At 42.5% G+C, this 18,726-nt stretch overlaps 1 protein-coding gene across 2 annotated transcripts in view; it reads right to left on the reverse strand.

Annotated features, from left to right (window-relative positions):
* TMCO3 (transmembrane and coiled-coil domains 3) overlaps positions 1-18,726 on the reverse strand; it is a 33,183-nt gene that overhangs the window by 3,233 nt on the left and 11,224 nt on the right. For both annotated transcript variants that reach the window (XM_048493121.1, XM_048493122.1), the window contains exons 6-12: positions 18,260-18,352; positions 15,202-15,388; positions 12,777-12,894; positions 10,285-10,480; positions 6,056-6,206; positions 2,283-2,362; positions 808-957 (exon numbers count right to left, since the gene is read on the reverse strand). In XM_048493121.1, the coding sequence (XP_048349078.1) occupies positions 808-957; positions 2,283-2,362; positions 6,056-6,206; positions 10,285-10,480; positions 12,777-12,894; positions 15,202-15,388; positions 18,260-18,352 (975 nt within the window). The remainder of the gene's footprint in view (positions 1-807; positions 958-2,282; positions 2,363-6,055; positions 6,207-10,284; positions 10,481-12,776; positions 12,895-15,201; positions 15,389-18,259; positions 18,353-18,726) is intronic.

Below are 18,726 nucleotides of genomic sequence, written 5' to 3' on the forward strand. Positions count from 1 at the left end.
AAATGTCCCACTCATTGATAATATTATAGCACATTAGACAAAGGCAGCCAAGAATCCAGCTAACCATAGCATGCATCTGATAAACACATCAAGAACTAGAAAGCTGGACAATTTTTTTAATGGGGAGAACAAAAACAGCTTTGATACCAGCTGAATGTCTGCTATGTACATTTGAAATCAAAAGATATTATTTCATTCAAAGATTCTAAAAGTGTTCATCTGATTTTCTCACAATGTGTGATTAAAAGCTCATGATCAGTCTCTGTATGAAAGGATGGAGAAGGGAAGTGCAGGAACCCGACAATTAACAAAGCTTGTACTGGTTGTAAACAAAGTTTGACTCTTAAGATTTCGCCAGACCAGCTGCTTTGTCCTAAACTATCCAACTCCAGAAGTATTTTGCTGCTTCTGATTCTCTGACAGCGGAGCAGCTTCACCAATGCAGCCAAGCAGAAATTAAATGACTGCATATCATTTTCTCAAATAGCTGTGGAAAGCAGTGAGTTAAAGCAAGTGGAACAGCGGAGGGTGAAGGAGCTACTCAACCCTTTCTCCCATCTAATTTCCAAATAACCTCTCCCCCCAAAAAAACTAATTTTCCATCTACTATAGGGAAGATACACTGTCCTAGTCTTTTGCAGGTGAAAAAGAAGTAGCTAAAAGTGGCTGGAGTGAAAAGAGAAAATTCCTCTTTTGTGTTCAAAGAAAAGCTACATAGTTAGAAAGAAAAACACATAGTTAACAATTTTGGTTCAAAAATTATGTTTTTCTAAACATTTTAAGAATTCTTATAGTGTTAAAGCTCACCTCTCGAGAAATTATCCCTGCTCTGCGTGCTCTACTTCCCAAGACAAAAGAAAATTCACTGACTTGAGCCAAACCTGCAGATACAATCCATTTGATGTATTGGCTGCTCTTTGGAAGTATCAGAGACAGGACAACTACTGCCAGGAAAAACTTTAAGAGAGAGGGAGAGTTTGTTTTTAGACATACAATGGAAAAACACAGGCAAGTTAGCACAAGGAATCACATCACTCAATTGTTAATGATACCAGGCTCTTGGTTACTGCAACAGCAACCAACAACCTTATAATATTATTTTTCATTGCTGCAACAGAAAAAGGAAACAGTAAACCAAGAATTAATTATTATGATTAATTATACATAGCACAGAGTATAATACAGAGCATTTCGGGGGTGGGGGGGGTAAGACATGTATTTCACTTTAAACACTTATCCATATTCTACAGCAGGTACAACCTGGCAAAAAATGTCCATGTTTATGTGAAATAAGGAAAACAGCCAGCTGACTCAGGTTGTAACCATGTCACCATTATTGCTTGCATCTTCACTGGTGTTAAAGATGGCTTACCCTTTGTAAATTTAATTGGAAAAGATAACCAAGTTTAGAATTTCACAACACTACCACAAACAGGAAGCATGTATCATACACATTAATCCAATAAATCTGCATTCAGTACAATCACCACCCCGCACCATCAGTAGTACTACAACAGACTCCTGTAACTGTCAATGAAGGAGACTGTCTATCCTCATGTACTTACAATTCAGTGTGCTAGATTATACAGCCTTTCCTTGGCATATTTCTTAATTCAAAAAAGCAGATAGCTGGGTTTTCCGCCAGTCTTACCTCAGCATTATTTCAGCAATCCTTACACAGAGAGTAACTTCCAGTGTAACGGTACAAATGTGGCTGTCACTAAATGAGGACTGGACTATAGTCAAATCCCAGTTAAAAAGAAGCCATGGTACTCTTACACAATAAAATGACAGATTACAGAGTTGGCCAATATCAAATAACAATAGGACTTACAGGGTTGCCAACAGGCATGGAGGAAAATGTCCTATCCTTTAAACACAGGCTTAAAGTGCAGTGGTAGGCCACTGAAACTTTTCATGGGATGAGGTAAACATCCTGTTTAAGCCCCTACCTACCGGTATTAAAGGGATAGGGCATTTTTTCCTCCAGTTTGCAACCATACGTACCGTGCAAATAACTCCATTTATGCACCAGAGAATCTAAAGAGACAGACGTGATGGGAGGTATTACTTCTGGTGCATGAGGCAACTAATAATAATATGTGGCAACTGTGGAATGCAGCAAGATTTTCCATCAGGCCTAGTTTCATTTCTCTTCATCTGAGGCACAATATCTCCCAGTGGGAAAAAAATATAAAATGGCCAAATAGATATGTAGCACGCCACGTAAATGTTACATTTAACATTTAGTTGTACTATAAGATGTTAAGACATAGATATACCTTCATTATTACGACTGAAAGTGTAAGGAACAGCAGGACTGTAAGTTCGTAGATTACAAACGTAGGAAAAACATGAAGACCTGCAAGAGAAGGAAGAGGGAAACAAGTGTGTATTGCGACAGTGTGTTGAACTAAGCATGAAGAGCTGGTCTGAACAGGCGGCAGTGCTAGCTTAAATTAGACTCTGTGCTAGTGTGAAGTCCCAGAGGCAAGGCTTTTCCTCTTGCCAGCATCATGTCTAAATAAAGTCTCTGATCTAAGACTCAAAGTCTTCTGAGCAGTGAATATGATTACACTTCACTGGATTATTAACACACCAGCACTCTTAAGGATATGATTTTGGCAAAAAAAAATTAATTTGGAGAATACAGAATATTTTAGATATTTGGTTCAGAACTGCCAGCTGGGAAGTTGCCCCCTCCCTCCCCTCTCTTGCATGCCACCTCTCCCCCTCCCCTCCCTCTCCCTCTGCTAGGGTGGGTGGGCCATGTCCAGATGCCGGGGCCCCTCCCTCCCCTCTCTTGCATGCCATCCCTCCCTCCCTCCCCTCCCCTTGCATGCCACCTCTCTCCCTCCCCTCCCTCTCCTTCCACTAGGGTGGGTGGGCCATGTCCAGATGCCAGGGCCCCTTCCTCCCCTCTCTTGCATGCCACCCCTCACTCACTCACTCCCCTCCCCTTGCATGTCACCTCTCTCCCTCCCCTCCCTCTCCCTCTGCTAGGGTAGGTGGGCCATGTCCAGATGCTGGGCCTCCTCCTTCCCCTCCCTTGCATGCCACAAGGGCTCCTGCAACAAGGATTGCAAGGCCTTTATACCACACAGACTATGATTCGTCTTGTTTCTCGCACTCTTAGACTTTTCCATCTTCTGCAATGTAAAATTAAAATAATTTATGCCTGAATATACTGGTGATGGAAAGTGCTGTCAAGTCACAGCTGACATCGCGACTCCATACCATTTCCAAGGCAAAAAACATTTGGAGGTGGTTTGCCGTTGCCTGCCACTTCATATGGAGGAGTGGAGAATCAAACCCAGTTGTCCAGATTAGAGATCACTGCTCTTAACCACTACATCACATTGGGCTGAATATACCACTTTGGGGATGTAAAGGTAACATATAAAGGAATGAAGAAGATCATCTCAATTTCTGTTCCTCTATGAAAGAACAGATTTGCAAGCCCTTCCCTGTTCCTCCAACTGGACCCCAGGAGGTGAGAACAACCCCGAAGCCACTCCAAGTCCCTGCCTGGTTATGCTTACCACTTGTTCAATTAGGTCTATTCCCCAGAAAACAAACATGGAACTGCAGATTGATATGTAAATGATAAGGAAACAGCAGGAGATAGCACAGAAGGCCTGACCTACTGGGCCAAAGGAAACAGCAGGTCAGGGCACCACCCAAAATGGCAGCAGCAGCTTGATGGTCCCAGTAGGATAGGGGGTACATCATCCACAAGACAGCCTGTCCCACATCAATTAGATGCTGAAGGCAGTATTGGAGGGGAGAGGGGATTTTTTTGGTTGGGGAGGAGTTGGCAGGAATGGGCTCTGGTCAGTCCTGTGCAAACCCAAGTAAGGGAAGAGAAAGGAAGGGATTAGGTGAGCAGCAGATCTCAGGGAAAAGGGGAGGAGTGTAGCTGGGCCTGACCAGCATAGGTGAAGCCCCAGGGATAAAAACAGAGATGTCATGAGAAAGGAGAAAGAGGAGAGGAGGGTAAGCTGTCTGGGAAAGCCTAAGAAGAGAAAGAACAAGAAGGAGGAGCTGCCTTGGCCCTGGGCAGGATACATGGCCCGGACCTGGTCATCCCTGGGGGAAACCTACACGTGGCAAAGGCACAGCGTGGCTCCCTAGGCTGGAAACCTGTTTGGACTTTTTCACAGGCAATAAAACAAATAAGTACTTGATAAATACTTTCTAAGTGATAAGGGGATAGATTCCAAGCAGTGCTTGTATAGCAGAGCTTTTTTGGTTTTTCCCTTCCTACTACAGACTGCTATACAACCTAAAAGATTGTATCACCCCTGTGGATTGGCTGACCCTTGGAAACAGCACGGGTGACTGCTCAAGAGGGAGGAGAAAGCAGCAGAAATCTAACGCACCTTGAAGGGAGCCTTAGAATTCAACCTACTCTATTTATACAAAAATCCTAAGGAGCTATTTTCTTCTCTTTCAGGCCATGATCAAGCCAAGCATCTGGGCTAAATCTTTGCCAGTTCTATATTTTGGGGGACTTCCAGTGGAATGGCATTTCAACCTGGTTGATTGAACCAGAGTGCTCCTAGACTACAAACTGCTGATAGGGGCTATTTTGCTGGCTATAGAGCAAGTTCTTCTTAGCTCTTGCCTCCACAGATATTGGGGACTATGAATTTGGCAGGTGGGTTGGAAGTTTTAGACCCACTTATTCTGAGAAAATCCAGAATCAGCAGTGTGAGTGAGCTGTTGTGCTCTTGGAAACAGCCTCTTCCTTCTTTTTGTTTTTTCCTTGCTAGTTCTTTTCTATCTCTCTCTCATCTCTCCCTTTTTATTTCTTTTCTTTTTAAATAACAAGTGGATCTGCATTACATGAAGAAAAAGACTCTAGCGGACTGGAGAAAAGAAAAATAAAGGCTTATAACTTGAAAAAAACCAAGAACACAAAAGAAATATAGCAGGTGGTAAAGAAATGTAATCAACGGAAATGTAGTAAGAAATGACTAGATTGTTTAGTGATTAATGAATAAGGTTGTTTTATTCAGTATACCAGCTAACATTAATTTATATTACAAGATCATAAATGCAGATCTTTTCTAATCATTTTTAAAATGTATTATTGTTATTATTGTTAATTCTCTTTTCTTTTTCTGTATGTTGATAAAACAAAAATTCTCTCTCTCTCTCTCTCTCTCTCTCTCTCTCTCTCTGGCCATTATTTGAATGGCAGAACTAAAATATCTGATCAACTCAGGTCCAGCATCACTAAACAAAACCTGAGGAGAATCCCAAATTTTATAAGGTTTTACACTCAAGGGGTCCATATAGTGGGCATTGTGAAATGTTAGATGGATCTTGTGAGTGGCTGAGATACAAGAGACATAAAGCTGATTGTTCTACATTTCTCCTGGAACAGTTGACTTTTATCATACTATGAATTGTTCTAAAAATTCTTGTCAATTTCAAAATGCTACAGAGCTCAAGAGAGATGCAAGAAGTGGCAAACACATACAACTAGTCCTCTAGTTTACAGGGCTGTCTGTTAACTTTGATGAACAAGAAAGAATACCGTATTTTTCTACTGGCTCTAAAATTCGAAGCTCTTAGTTAGTAAATAACAAATCTACAAAGTCACTTTATACCCAGTCTTTAGAGCCTGTGTGATATTTTAACCCCAACAAAACTGACAGCATTCTTTTCCCTCAGAGAAGCAGACTGTGCATATTCTGTCACACTCACAAAAGTAGCTGGCTTATCCTAGTTGATTTTTATGCTCCTTTTTGTACTAGCTTGTCTGTTAGCATGTCAAACTGATTCTGAATATCCTTTTCATTTTAAAAGCAATTTGCCATGAGTCAAGGGGGCTCCCATTCAAGAAAAGTATGCTTAATGGCCTCATCAGTTCTTTGTTCCCTCAGCAACGGCAATGTTCACGAACATTTTGTGCCATCTCAGCACTTGACGCAACTGCTACCAAGGTGCTCTGCTTCATGGGCACAATACAGAACATACCCTTTTGTCTTTCCTTGGTAAACTAGCAAAGTTAAACATTATTTGTATGCATTACTGCGACAGTTACCTATTGATGCAAAGAATATGATGGCAAGGAAGTCACGTATTGGTTCAATGCAAGATATGATCTCTTCAGTAACCATGTGACTCTGAGAAGAAATAAGTGCTCCTGCTAGAAAGCATCCCAGTTCCATTGAAACATCTAATAGTTCTGTAATCTGTTGGGAGAGGGGAAAGAAAAAGAGAAGATAGTTTCCTGAATGGTAACTTGCTACAATCAACTCCTTGCATGAAAATGCAAAGTTATACTTACACGTTGTATAGTTGAATCTTACAATCAGAAGAGGGATCAGGAGTGTTTAGTTCACTGTAGAAAGTTGTTGTCTCTTCAGAGACAACGATCCCCGCGTCTGATCATTTTATCAACTGTTGGGAGTGGCCCATTCCCCCTCCAACTGAATTATTCACCCATTTGACTGGATCCTATTTTCGTTCATTCTGTGCACGATAGTGTAATACTTTTTTCACATAACTCCTTCCCACGCTCCCTTTTTTGATCGATGTAGCCATGTATATATTTCTGCCTGCTGAGGTTAACACATCATGCATCTGAAAAAGTAGACTCTGGCTCCCAAAAAGCTTGGGCCACATTAACATTGAGGTGCCACAGAAAACTTCGCTTTAGTCTTTGTAACAGACTGACGTGGCTACCTCTGTTGCAAATAAAGCCTACTACTACTACTATTGCTGCTGCTGCTGCTGCTGCTACTACTACTACTACTACTACTACTAGTAGTAGTAGTAGTAGTAGTAGTAGTAGTAGTAGTAGTAGTAGTAGTAGTAGTAGTAGTAGTAGTAGTAAGCCTTTATTGGCATTAAAAATAAAGCCTACTTTATTTGAGTTTCAAAAATTAAGTTGTAACAACGAAAACACGACATAATACCCGAAGCGATTCAATTCTTTCGGGCCTTCGAAAATTCGAAGCTCTTGTTTTTTGCTGCCAAGTCACAGATTACTTATGGCAACCCTGTAGGGTTTTCAAGGCAAGATATGTTTGGAGATGGTTTGCTGTTGACTACCTCTGCGTCATGTGTCTAATATTCCTTGGAGGTCTCCCGTCCAAATATTAGCCAGTTTTGAGGCTGAGAATGTACAACCGGCACAAGGGCACCCAGCAGGTTTCCATAGCAGAGTGGGGATTTGAGCCTGGGTTTCCCAGATCCTAGTAGCAGACTATTAGCCACTACACCACACTGGCTGTTTGCTAATTATAAAACAGCTTATGTTGCAACTGCAATTACCAACAGGGCTTGAGAAAAAAAAATCCCTGTTTCTTTAAAAGAGGCTTCATATTTAGAAATGAGCAGCTGAAACTTTCCAAGGCATGGAGGTAAGTAGAACCACTTGGTAAACAACATGTCATTAAGCCTCTATTGATGGCTTTTGACAGGTAGTTCACAGTCCTAATATTAAATAAATAAATAATAAACGAGACAAAATCCAGGATTCTGAACACACTATTAATATAAAAATAAAACCCGCTGCACATTCGAACCTTGCACTCTACCTATTAGGCTTTGCCTACTCTCCCACTGAACACAAAGAAAACGGTTTTCATGTAAACGCATTCTGGTCAGAGATACGAGGCTCTGACTGTGAAGAGTCCATGCACATGTAAAGCCTCTCTAATAAATGTTTTATCTGGAGGTCACTGTTGCAATCCTCCTTCTTGTGGGCTTCCTATCGGCAGCTTGTGAGCCACTTTGTGAACAGAAGGCTGGACTAGATGAGCCTTCAACCTGATCTAGCATGGCTCTTCTTATTCTCACATTTGCAAACTGTATTAGTTGTTCTATTTCTGTCACTTCTGTGTCAAGGGAAAAGTGCCAAAATAATTAGCTTCAGAAAGCTGCTTTATAGCCCAAAACAGAAACAAAAGCAATCTTAAAATCTTAACATTAGCCTCTGAGGCTAATACTTTTATTGCAGAGTAAGCTCTCATGGGCAAGACATACTTCAGCAGATGTATAAAATGCTGGCTTCTGGGTATGCAGTTGTATATACAATCAGTGTATAGATAAAAAGGATTTCTTTACAAAATGTTTAATAAGTTATTATGAAAAACACAAAAAACTTAAAGATCTAATAAGTGATGGTATGCTGGCTATTAACTGGCAAAAACAGGATGAATAGTTTACATAAATCTTTAAAGAGATACAAGCTTTCTATTAAAAAGCAATCATAAATCCAAGTCTTAGAGTGGTAAATTTGCTGATAAATTCCAGTTCTGGTTCATACTTTCTGGTGGTATCCTCAAAGCCTACTGCTACAGAATGCCACAGGAGAGATAAAAGGTCACTTTCTGCTTTCTGAACTTTTACCAGTTTTAATTCTTGGGCCCATTTATGCCCTTAACAGGAAAAATTAACCTAGTTGGGCTATGTAAACAGAAGGACACCACTGTGGCTAACAGAGGAGTAGCTCCAAGGGAAAGGGGGGGGGGTGCGACGCACCAGGCACACGCCCCTGTGGGGGTGTGGCGAGGGCGTTCTGAGGGCGTGGCAGGGGCGTTCCGGGGCAGGGGCGGATGACACACCAGTGCACCTGGCACTTTTCCCCCCTTGCTACGCCTCTGGTGGCTAATAACAACTTTCATTGCATTAGAAGATTTCCAGGTGAATGAGTTCTCAATGAACTGGCTAGACATATAATATTGTTACTGAAGCAGATAGTGGCTTTTGTATAGGAGCTAGTTCCTAGATTTTTATCTCCATTAAAAAACCCACTGTTTCAAAGGGAAGAGAAGAAGAATATCCTACAGAAGTTTATGCCGGAATAAAATTCTGCTATGGTCGTCTTTAAATTTCTTCTAGACTCATGTTTATTGAAACAAGAATAGGCATTTCGCCAAACACTCTTCAGGGAGTGGATCATTTTTCAAGATGTGCTATAGGTCCTTGACCCTTGTAGGCTGGAGAGGTTTTAGCCAAGAGCAGCTTGCGACAAGCATCATTCCATTATTTTCCTCCTTGACCTACCCTGTAACTCTTATTCCCAAAGGCTGTCTTTGAGAAAATCTATCTTGTACACTGATGACTTCCACTTTGCTATTAACACATCCAGACAACATCAGCCTCTCCAAAGTGAAGCAAGAACTCATTACAAATGGTAATATAAAGAAATCAATAGATGAATATTTCAGTTCCCAAAAACATTCTTGTAACAGAATTTGAAATCAAGATGCTGTAGAAAAAAGGGCTGTAAGAGACAGGAAGCTGCTGGAGTCAATTAGCAAATTTCACACTGGACATAGTCAGCCCACTACTGAAAGTAATTATCTCCAAGTAATTCTTTACACTATTCATGTTGTTATAACCAATCATTAATAGTGGCCACTAATCAGGTAAGGGCCACAACTTTATTAACTGCATCGTGTGTATTTATGCTTTGTATATTATGTGGCCTTTTGGTTTAATTTTTGCTTGGACCTTTTTCTTGATTTCCATCAGAGAAAACTATACAGTTCTATACTGTCTGCTCTGGCACCATCTCTCCAGTTCCTCGGGGGCAGGAAGATCTCCCAACCTCTGCTGCCCCAGATCTTTTAACAGGAGACGCCTGAGACAGAACCAGGAACACTCTGTGGGCAAAGCAGGTGCCACATTGCTCAGCCAGGCCCCCTCTGGAAACCTACGGTGAACCTAGGCAGAACCTGAGCTCATTAATTTCAGTGAGCCTGGACAGGCATGTCTTGGCACAGGATTGCACTGGTAGGCCCCTCACCTGATGGGAAGGGACTCTGGCCTATAACTGTCACTCCACAATAAACTGATCGGTCTTCTATTTCCCATAAGGCTTGTTGCTGCTTTTAACAATATATGTATAGTAAGTACACAGTGCGCGCACAGAGGCCATCTTGCAATGCATAGTCATTTTATGATTGTTTTCTAAACCTGATCAAAAGAACCAAGCCATGAGCTCAGAAGTTGTAGCCTCTACTGATGTAACAGCACCAAGCAGCTTTTTAAAACAACAGCTTTAGAAACAAGACGCACAACAGAATTACGTTTCTACTGTTCCTAACACAATGTTAACATTCAGTTTTAGAGAGTTAATATTAGGCTTCTGTAAATTAGATTCATTGGTGATATCAATATAGGAGTCCTTGCAAACCAACCAAGAAAACCTGTTTGGCGTTTCACGAGTAAATACAAATCTAGTGGCCAAACTCTATCATTCGCTATTAAAAAGTACCCCATGTGCATTTAATAAATATTAAAATTTAGAAAGATTACCATTAACATAAAAAATATAAAAGCAGATATTCCTAGAACCAGGATTTCTTTATTTCCTTTGCTTTCCATATGAAGTTTGCGGTAGTAGGGTCCTATTAGATAAGTCTTTAAAACAAGACATACGAAGAAGACAGCAGCCAGAGAAAGGAGAATTTGTCCAATCAGTGTCAATATTCTCAATATTTCCTTGATAATGCTGCAAAAGAGAGAAAAAAAGTCACTTTTACTCTCTCAGTTCTAATATGATTTCTTCCTGAAATTACATTGTTTTTATTACTAAAAATAAAGTGTTCATAAAGCCATATTAGTATTTGCAGTTCTCTGTTACAGCTTTGTCTAAAGAAGGTTCCCAAACTTTTTAAACAGGGGGCCAGTTCACTGTCCCTCAGACTGTTGGAGGGCCGGACTAAAAAAAACTATGAACAAATTCCTATGCACAAATGATTGTAAAATGTTTAATTTCACCTTTCAGCCTTTCTGTCATGGTCTGTTTTTAGAACAGTGACCAAATTATGTCAAGTACAGGGTGGGCTCCAAATATTGGTGGGGAGGCTATGGAATACCTTCCCCTGTAAAAAAAAAAAAAAAAAAAAAAGCAGAACTTTCCCAATGAAGCATTCCCTCTAACCCAGAATCAGATATCTTCCTGGGTTCTTTCCTCCCTAGCAGCCAGTGAGCGATTCACCAGCCTGGCTGATGCCAATGGGAGTGAGGCGGAACAGAAAGCCTGAGAGCAACACATGGAGTAGCCGAGAGAGAGGAAGTGGAGGCCTGAGCAGAGAAAGTTGCCACATGTAAGGTTTCCAACTCTGAATTCAGAAAATTCATGGAGATTTGGGGGTGCAGGGTTTGGGGTGGGAGCCACAGGTCACCAAAGTCCAGTCATTTTCTCTAGGAATTGATCTCTGTCCACCCTGGAGGTCAGCTGTAATCCTGGGATATCTCCAGGCCTCCCTAGAGGGTTGGCTACTCTTACATAGGAGTGTAGTATCCACTAAATATGTCTCCTGCCTGTGATCAGCAATGTTTAGAAAGCAGCAACTCCAGTCACAGAAAAAGAGCAGACCTGTGTGCATTGCCTTGTTGCATAGGCTGGTTGGGGAGAGAAGAGGGAGCCCAGGGAGCTCAAGGGAGCCCGATCCTGGCAGACCTCGGCTAAGAGCCAGCGGGTATATCCAGAGCTCTGTTTTCCCTCCAGCAGACCCAACAGTCAAAGCCCCGGAGACCCATTCGCCACCTACCAGCCGGTCCCGCAAGGTGGGGGGTGGGGATCGCCCTGTTTGCTTTCAGCTGGCCTTGTTGTCAGGGGCAGAGGTGGGTAGCCCCATTCTCGGGTTGTGTGGGGCCTGAAGGCAGACAAGCGACTGCAAGTACAACAACCCAGTGGGAAACCCTCCCGCGCCACCAGACCCGTGCCCCACATCAATGGCCGTTGGGGCCGGTTCCTCCTCTCCCTCGAGCCCCCACTGCACATGAATAGAGCCATCGCCACCATGCCTGGCGGGCCAGATAAATGCCTTCAGGGGGCCACATTTGGCCCCCGGGCCGTAGTTTGGGGACCCCTGGTCTAAAGGGTCACAGAATGTTCACCTTCACAAAAAAATTGAGACTGTAAACTCCTGAGAAACAGGCGCATGTTTACTTGAATAAGAGCTGCTGTTAGCTGCTCCAAATGCATAGAATACAGCAAGATTCAGATAAAATAAATAAGGTTCAAACGTTTTACTCTAGTTTATAGTAGGGAGAGGATAATGAAATAATTAACATTTGTAGCAATTAACTCTTTTAAAAATTTTAAAACTGGTTCTAACATTTCAACTGCAACATGCTCTTTATTTAACAATGCCAACAATGATCCACAGCAATACCTTGTATAGGTATGAATGATAGAACACAACAGTTTCTTGGTCTACCATGCCAAACTGAAGGGAGCCAGTGTAGTGTAGAGGTTAATAGCGGCAGACTGTACTCTGGATTCAGTTCCCCACTCCTCCACATCAAGCCTGCAGGCCCGTCACAGTTCTCTCAAAACTCACTCAGCCCATGTGGAGGCAAGCCACCTGTGAATTCTCTTGCCTTGAAAACCCTACGGGTTTGCCATAAGTTCACTGTGCATTGATAGCGAACACACACAAACTGAAGGGAATGCAAGGTAGAGGAGGAAAGGTTAGGATTAAGGTGAAGAGGAAATTGAGTAACACTGAAATCCTGAACAGAGTTATACCTTTCTAACTCCATTTAAGTCTATGAGCTTAGATGGGTCTTACTGTGGTAAGAATCTGGCTGTCACTTATTGCCAGCATTGTAAGCACATCTTTGGACTGCCATCACCAAAAACAGCAGGTATATGCCATACTTGTCAAAATGTTTAAAAGCACATTTTGGAAAGCACTGTACTCATTCATGGTGTGTATTGCCCTAAGATGCTTGCAGGTCGGACAGGATGAAAGACAATAAAAGTGAAATACAAACACACAGATGAACTTTGTTACCTGGAATGTGTGCCAACTCCAGCCTGAATAAGCGTTGGCATGATTGCTATAAACAAGCCAAGCTGTACATCCTGCATTATCAACATTCCAAGGAGAACGCCGCTATAATCAATATCACCTGTTTTACAAGAGAACCAAAAATTAAATTAATACATTACTGCAAATTCAACAGCAATACGCCATGGATAAGAATCACTACTTTACTGAAAATTGTGGACCCTATTAAAATAATGATCAACCACTCATAGAAAGTGTCTGTGAATTCATGGTGAATGGTTCAGTTAATACTGGCATGTGTACCATGATATTTTTTCCCCAACACATGCTTTGGAAGTATTAAAAACAGTTAGCCATGTAACTGTAAACTGTGGTAAAGAGTTACAAAGAATGATACAGTTGAGGAAAGAGTTAATATTTGGAAGTGAGGCCATCTTCCTCCACGCAGTGTCTGGGAACAACACTGTGGTTGTCAAGATGGCCGCTGAAGTTGCTGTGGTTAAGACCCCACTCCTCCACATCAAGCCTGCAGGCCAGTCACAGTTCTCTCAAAACTCACTCTTGCATATAAGTCAATAAAACCTGTTCAGTTGCTAGACAAGCAGCTGTGATCAGTTTTTCATGGGATCTGGAAAAATGTTCCTACATTCTCAACACAATGTACACGTGAAGCTGTTGTTCGTCTTACTAATGAAGTTCTTGCTAGTGTGAAGGTAGGAATAATTTCTAATTGTAAAGGCAGGGTGCAGGTTTAATTTTCAGAACACAAGCTGAGTTGCAAAATGTTGTAGATCAAGTCCTCCAAAGATTGCTTTCAATTTCACTTCAAGACATCAGTGAGGCACACAACACTTCAGATCAACAAAGTGTACAGTAGGAAATGCTTGCATCCATACCCTAGGGACGTCATCTCTCATCACAACTCATTTCTACATATTGGAATTAGATAAAAAAAAACTAATGGGCCAGATCAGGTTCACACACAAATCTGACAAGTCCTTTCTAGTCAGTTCCTCCTAGAAAAATGTGAGTGTAACTGGCAGGAGAGAGTAGAATTAGTACTACATTCTGTGCTACAAAAGTGAATTAGTTTTCACAAAAGTGAAAAAGTGAATGTCAGAGCACTGATGTAACATGTGTCTGATCATCAAAATCTAACTGACAGCTATCTGACAGGTAACACCTGACAGCCTCATTCTGGGATTGATTGACAATGGACTGTGATAGGCCAGTAAACCAGACATAAGGCTGCAGTGTACTGAGGACTATGAGACACTTGTCTTCGCTTTGCCTTGCAAAGCACTTTGCTTGAGAGAGCTATACCTGAGAACTAATAAAGTAGGGCCGCTTCTATGAAGCAGAGCTGTCATGTGAGAGTCTGACTTCCTACAGGTGTTCCAGTATATTGTGCTACTCTGCTATAGGGGTTTTACCCCACAACTTCACAGTGAATTGTAGCATTAGCAGAACTACTGGTAGTTTTCAGTGATTTTCTTTCAACTGCTTTGAATTCCTCTTAAAATTTCTCCCCATCCTGCTTTTCTTCCAACAAAGTCCTGTGTTCTTAATTGAAGACCTTCATTTTGCTCAGTAAATTTACATCATCTGTTCCTCTCCAACTGGTACCTGAGTCTTGGAATTAGAAAAAGAGGGACCAGGAGGTATCTCTGTCTACCTGGTACACAAGTAACACATTGGCAGCGTGGTAGGCAGCTGTACTACCTGAAGAACAGCCACTAGGCCTCCAAAGGACCCTTGGGCACACTAGAGGCGTGGATTATCAAAAGCTTCTTAACCTCCAAACTTCAATCTTTGTCTTTAATTAGCCTGCACTTATACTTCTTGAAATCAACACTACATACTCCTCAAAAACTTGGGCTTCAATATCATTAGATATTCACTTTTGTAGCACAGAAAATGCAAACAAGGTAATTCTGTGACTAGACAAATTATTACCCAAAGTCTCGTGAACTCAAGTGATGTTAACTGATGATCCAGGGTTGTGCAATCTCCCCCAAAAGACAGCATTACCTTTGTTTTAGTTTGGCTTTCCAGATGCAAAGCTGGAAACTGGACTACATAATTCATAGTTCAGAGGAAGACAAATCATTGGGCCTTGGACACACTACAGCTGTGGATTGTCAAAAGTCTTATCTCCAACTTACACGTGGAATGAGAGGCATTTGCCCAAATGGGCTGAAAATAACAGATTTTATAACATTCAGGGCTAAACTATTCTGAGGGCTAAAGTATTTGGAAGTCCAAAGCATCCATATTCAAAACTGTCAGTTACTGAACTTAAAGTTAACTGCTTGGTAAGAGTACCTTTCCATACCCAGACATACTTTTTTAGGCTAACTCCTTTTGCTCTTATGCATATACTCAGTTGGCAATTAATACTCTAATTCAGAAGCAAAGCAGCACTTACCTTCTTTTTCTCCTCGAGAACTCCCTGCTAGAAATCTGGATACTAATGGTGTGCTTGACAATGATAAACAAGTGGCAATGAAAACACTCTGAGTAGCTCTGATTTGTAAGAAGTGTCCCCACAGTAAGCCAAATGCAATCATCAGCAGAGTCATATAACAGGGTCCTTGCAATGATATCTTCCACACCTTTGAGAATAAACATTAACTCAGACAAAACAGTCATGTTGGTAATTTTCAGTTCAACACAGCTTACGGTCTGCAGAATTTGAGAGCCAGCATGGTGAAATGCTTAAGAGTGGCAGACTCTAACAGAATCAGATTCAATTACCTACCCCTCCACAGGAAACCTGCTGAGTGACCTTAGGCCTGTTACAGTTCTCTCAGAACTCTCTCAACCCATGCAGAGGCAGGCAATGGCAGACCATCTTCAAACCTCTCTTGCCTTGAAAACCTAACAGGGTCATCATAAGTCAGCTATGACTTGACAGCGCGCGCACACACACACACACACTTCACCAAAACCAAGAGCTCTTCAGATAAATTAAATGTTCATTGTCAGAGCTTCTAGACTACAGCAGTGAAGCTGCAATAGGGTCGGGGGCGCCATACCTCAGGTGCACACCATAGGCACGTAGGGGCAGAAAATCGCTCCCCAGAACCCCCTTCCCAGGGGCGGGGCGGATTGTGGGCGGAGATGCGCAGGCAGATCGTGCCCCAGGCGCAGTTCCCTCTCCCTCCGTCCCTGGACTACAGACATATTAAACCCTATGACAGTGATGGTGAACCTTTTTGAGCCTGAGTGCCCAAATTGCAACCCAAAACACACTTATTTATCACAAAGTGCCAATACGACAATTTAACCTGAATACTGAGGTTTTAGTTTAGAAAAAACAGTTGGCTCCGAGCAAGCCCCATTGCCAGCAACTGAGCTTACTCCTGGGTAAAGGATCGTGCTTTAGTTCTTCCCATGAAAATCAGTGGGCTTAACAGTGCTATGGCAGCAGCCATCTGGAGCACAGGCACCAGGCCTGCCAGCCAAGTCCTCTCTGCTCACTGCAGTGCGCGCACGTCGTGCCCAGCGGCCCAGGCCAGCCTAGATGTGTTTGGGGTGTGTGTGATTTTTTGCCCCTCCACGACAAACTCTGTGTGCGCATGCCCACAGAGAGGGCCCTGAGTGCCACTTCTGGCACCACTGCCCTATGAATATCAAGAAAGGGGAAGGGAATCTTCTCTGATACATTTTTTTAACCATCATTAAAATATACTAGGAGCTCAAAAATCTGTAACTGGATAATGGAAACCCAGCCCTCAATACCATTTAACACTAGGCTGAAAGAAGCACCAGAGGATCTACATGAAGGATGCTGAATGACAAAAATCCTTCTTTCTTAAGTATGTGCACATGATTGGCGAGGGAAGCAGTCATAGGCAGGGAGACCCTTGGGCGGGGATACAGAAGCAATGAAAAACTGGTTCAGGCATGCAAGGAAAATGAGAAATTGCCCAGGGAAGGGGATCTTGTGCTATGAGTACAGCAGATGAGGCCTGGAAAATCTCTCCCTCCCACCTTGACAGCACCACTTACTCAACTGCCCTGCATGCCTTGGAGTGAACCAGGCACTCTGAATGTAGCAGGTGAAGCCCAGGCCTCACCTGCTGAGCTCAGAATGCCTCTTGCTTGCTCCAAGGCACACAGGGCGAGCAAGCAAGCAGTGCAACTTCCCTCCATCCGGCTTCCTCCCTAGCTTCCCAGAGGTTTACCATATGTCCAGTAAGGCAGGGAGAATGCCGGGAGGGAGGGAGGTCACCCTGCTTGCTTGGCTGCCCGTCCTGCACAACCACACAGTGGTTGGGGAGGGTGCAGTGGGGGTGTTCAGTGGGGGATGGGGCAAGAAGTTTGGTTAGGGGCTGGGCACGGCATCCAGGGCTTGACACAGGCGCCATTTTGTGGCGGTACATACACCGCTAACTGTACCAACATAAGCAGGGAGGTCCCGGTGAATCAACAAGATTTTATCTGCAAAAAGGCTCCCAAAAGCCTTACAGCTAATCACCATATCCCTGTTATTCTTGGATCCCCATTAAAGGGACGTTAAGGACCAAACTATCCTAAATAATTGCACTGGGCAAGAGCTAGCTGATGCAATGGAGGTTGCATAGTATACTTTTTAGTGGCCTTCAGTGCCATCCCATAAGACTTCAGAAACGTCCTATATGATGTTCTTGTAGCTTTATCATGAGTAAGCTTTAGCTGTCTAAGCTCCCAGTTTCTCATTCACAGTTCCACAGTATACCACAGAGTTAGTTTGGGGCAGGGGCAAAGAGAGTGTTAGTGAGTGATCGTGTCAGCAAGTGATTGTGCCGATGGTTTGGAAAAATGACTATGTCAATCATCAAGCAGCTCATCTAACAAATTGCTGGGGGCAGAGTGGGGAATTAGATCCCACAGAGCTTTGTGGAAACCAAACAGATCCATCAGTCTCTGCAGGCAAGTATAAATCAGCTTACACAAGGAGGGATCGAAACACCCAAATAGGCCTTTTGGTCAAAGTGATTTGACCACAGCACTCTGTTAATGGAGCTCAGATCTGTATCTACCCCCATGCTGAAGATCAAATCCAGTGTGTGCCTTGCTAAAAGTATGGGACCTGAAACAATTTGAGAGTGTCCCAGTGCTGCTACTGGAAGACATTAGGTCCATAGTCTGCACGAAGATGAGTACATCAGCAGGGACACTGAAATCCCCCAAGACGAACCATCAGGGAACTCCAAAGCCCAGCCCAATACCGCCTCTGGCAGTCTTGATGGAGTACTTGCTGGCACACTAGGCAGCTGATACACAAGCCAGATAGCCAAGCTCTCTTCAGACCAACACAATCAATACCAGAGATCTTCACGATGGGAAGTGTCCTGAAGGAGAAACTTCCAAATGAGTATCACCACCCTCCTGACCATTTGTCCAAGACAAATGATACAATCTGAAAAATCTAAACCACAGTGTTATTCCTAATAAATCATTTGTAAATGTTACAGAACATATTCATTACAGAGGGATACCTTTCTTAATCTTTCAGGAGAAAACTCTAGGCCAACCAGGAACAAGGTGAAGAATACACCAAATTCTCCCAACGTCTCAATCTGCACAATTGACTGAAAAACACAAATTTATTCAGTAAGCAACAGTACTATTGTCTCAAAGCTCATTTCAATACCTCCATTACACAGTATTAACTTTTATACTATTAAAACCCAGAAGGCCAACCATGGAATATATACAACTTGGAAAATACCAAGGCACCGCCTTTATTTGTGCTCCTGTATCAGAAGTAGAATACCTAGAAAGGTCCTAATCAGGACCCAAACTGCTACTTATAGTTTCAGAGAAAAAATGAAATCAAATGTGCTGGACATGATGTGGAAGATAGGAAATAAACTAACCAATGTAAAATATATGCAGGAGAAAAATAATGGGAGAAGCCCAGTGGTGGGACTCAGCAGGTTTGCACCACTTCGGCAGAACTGGT

The sequence above is a fragment of the Sphaerodactylus townsendi genome, linkage group LG04 (assembly GCF_021028975.2).
Source record: "Sphaerodactylus townsendi isolate TG3544 linkage group LG04, MPM_Stown_v2.3, whole genome shotgun sequence".
NCBI lineage: Eukaryota > Metazoa > Chordata > Lepidosauria > Squamata > Sphaerodactylidae > Sphaerodactylus > Sphaerodactylus townsendi.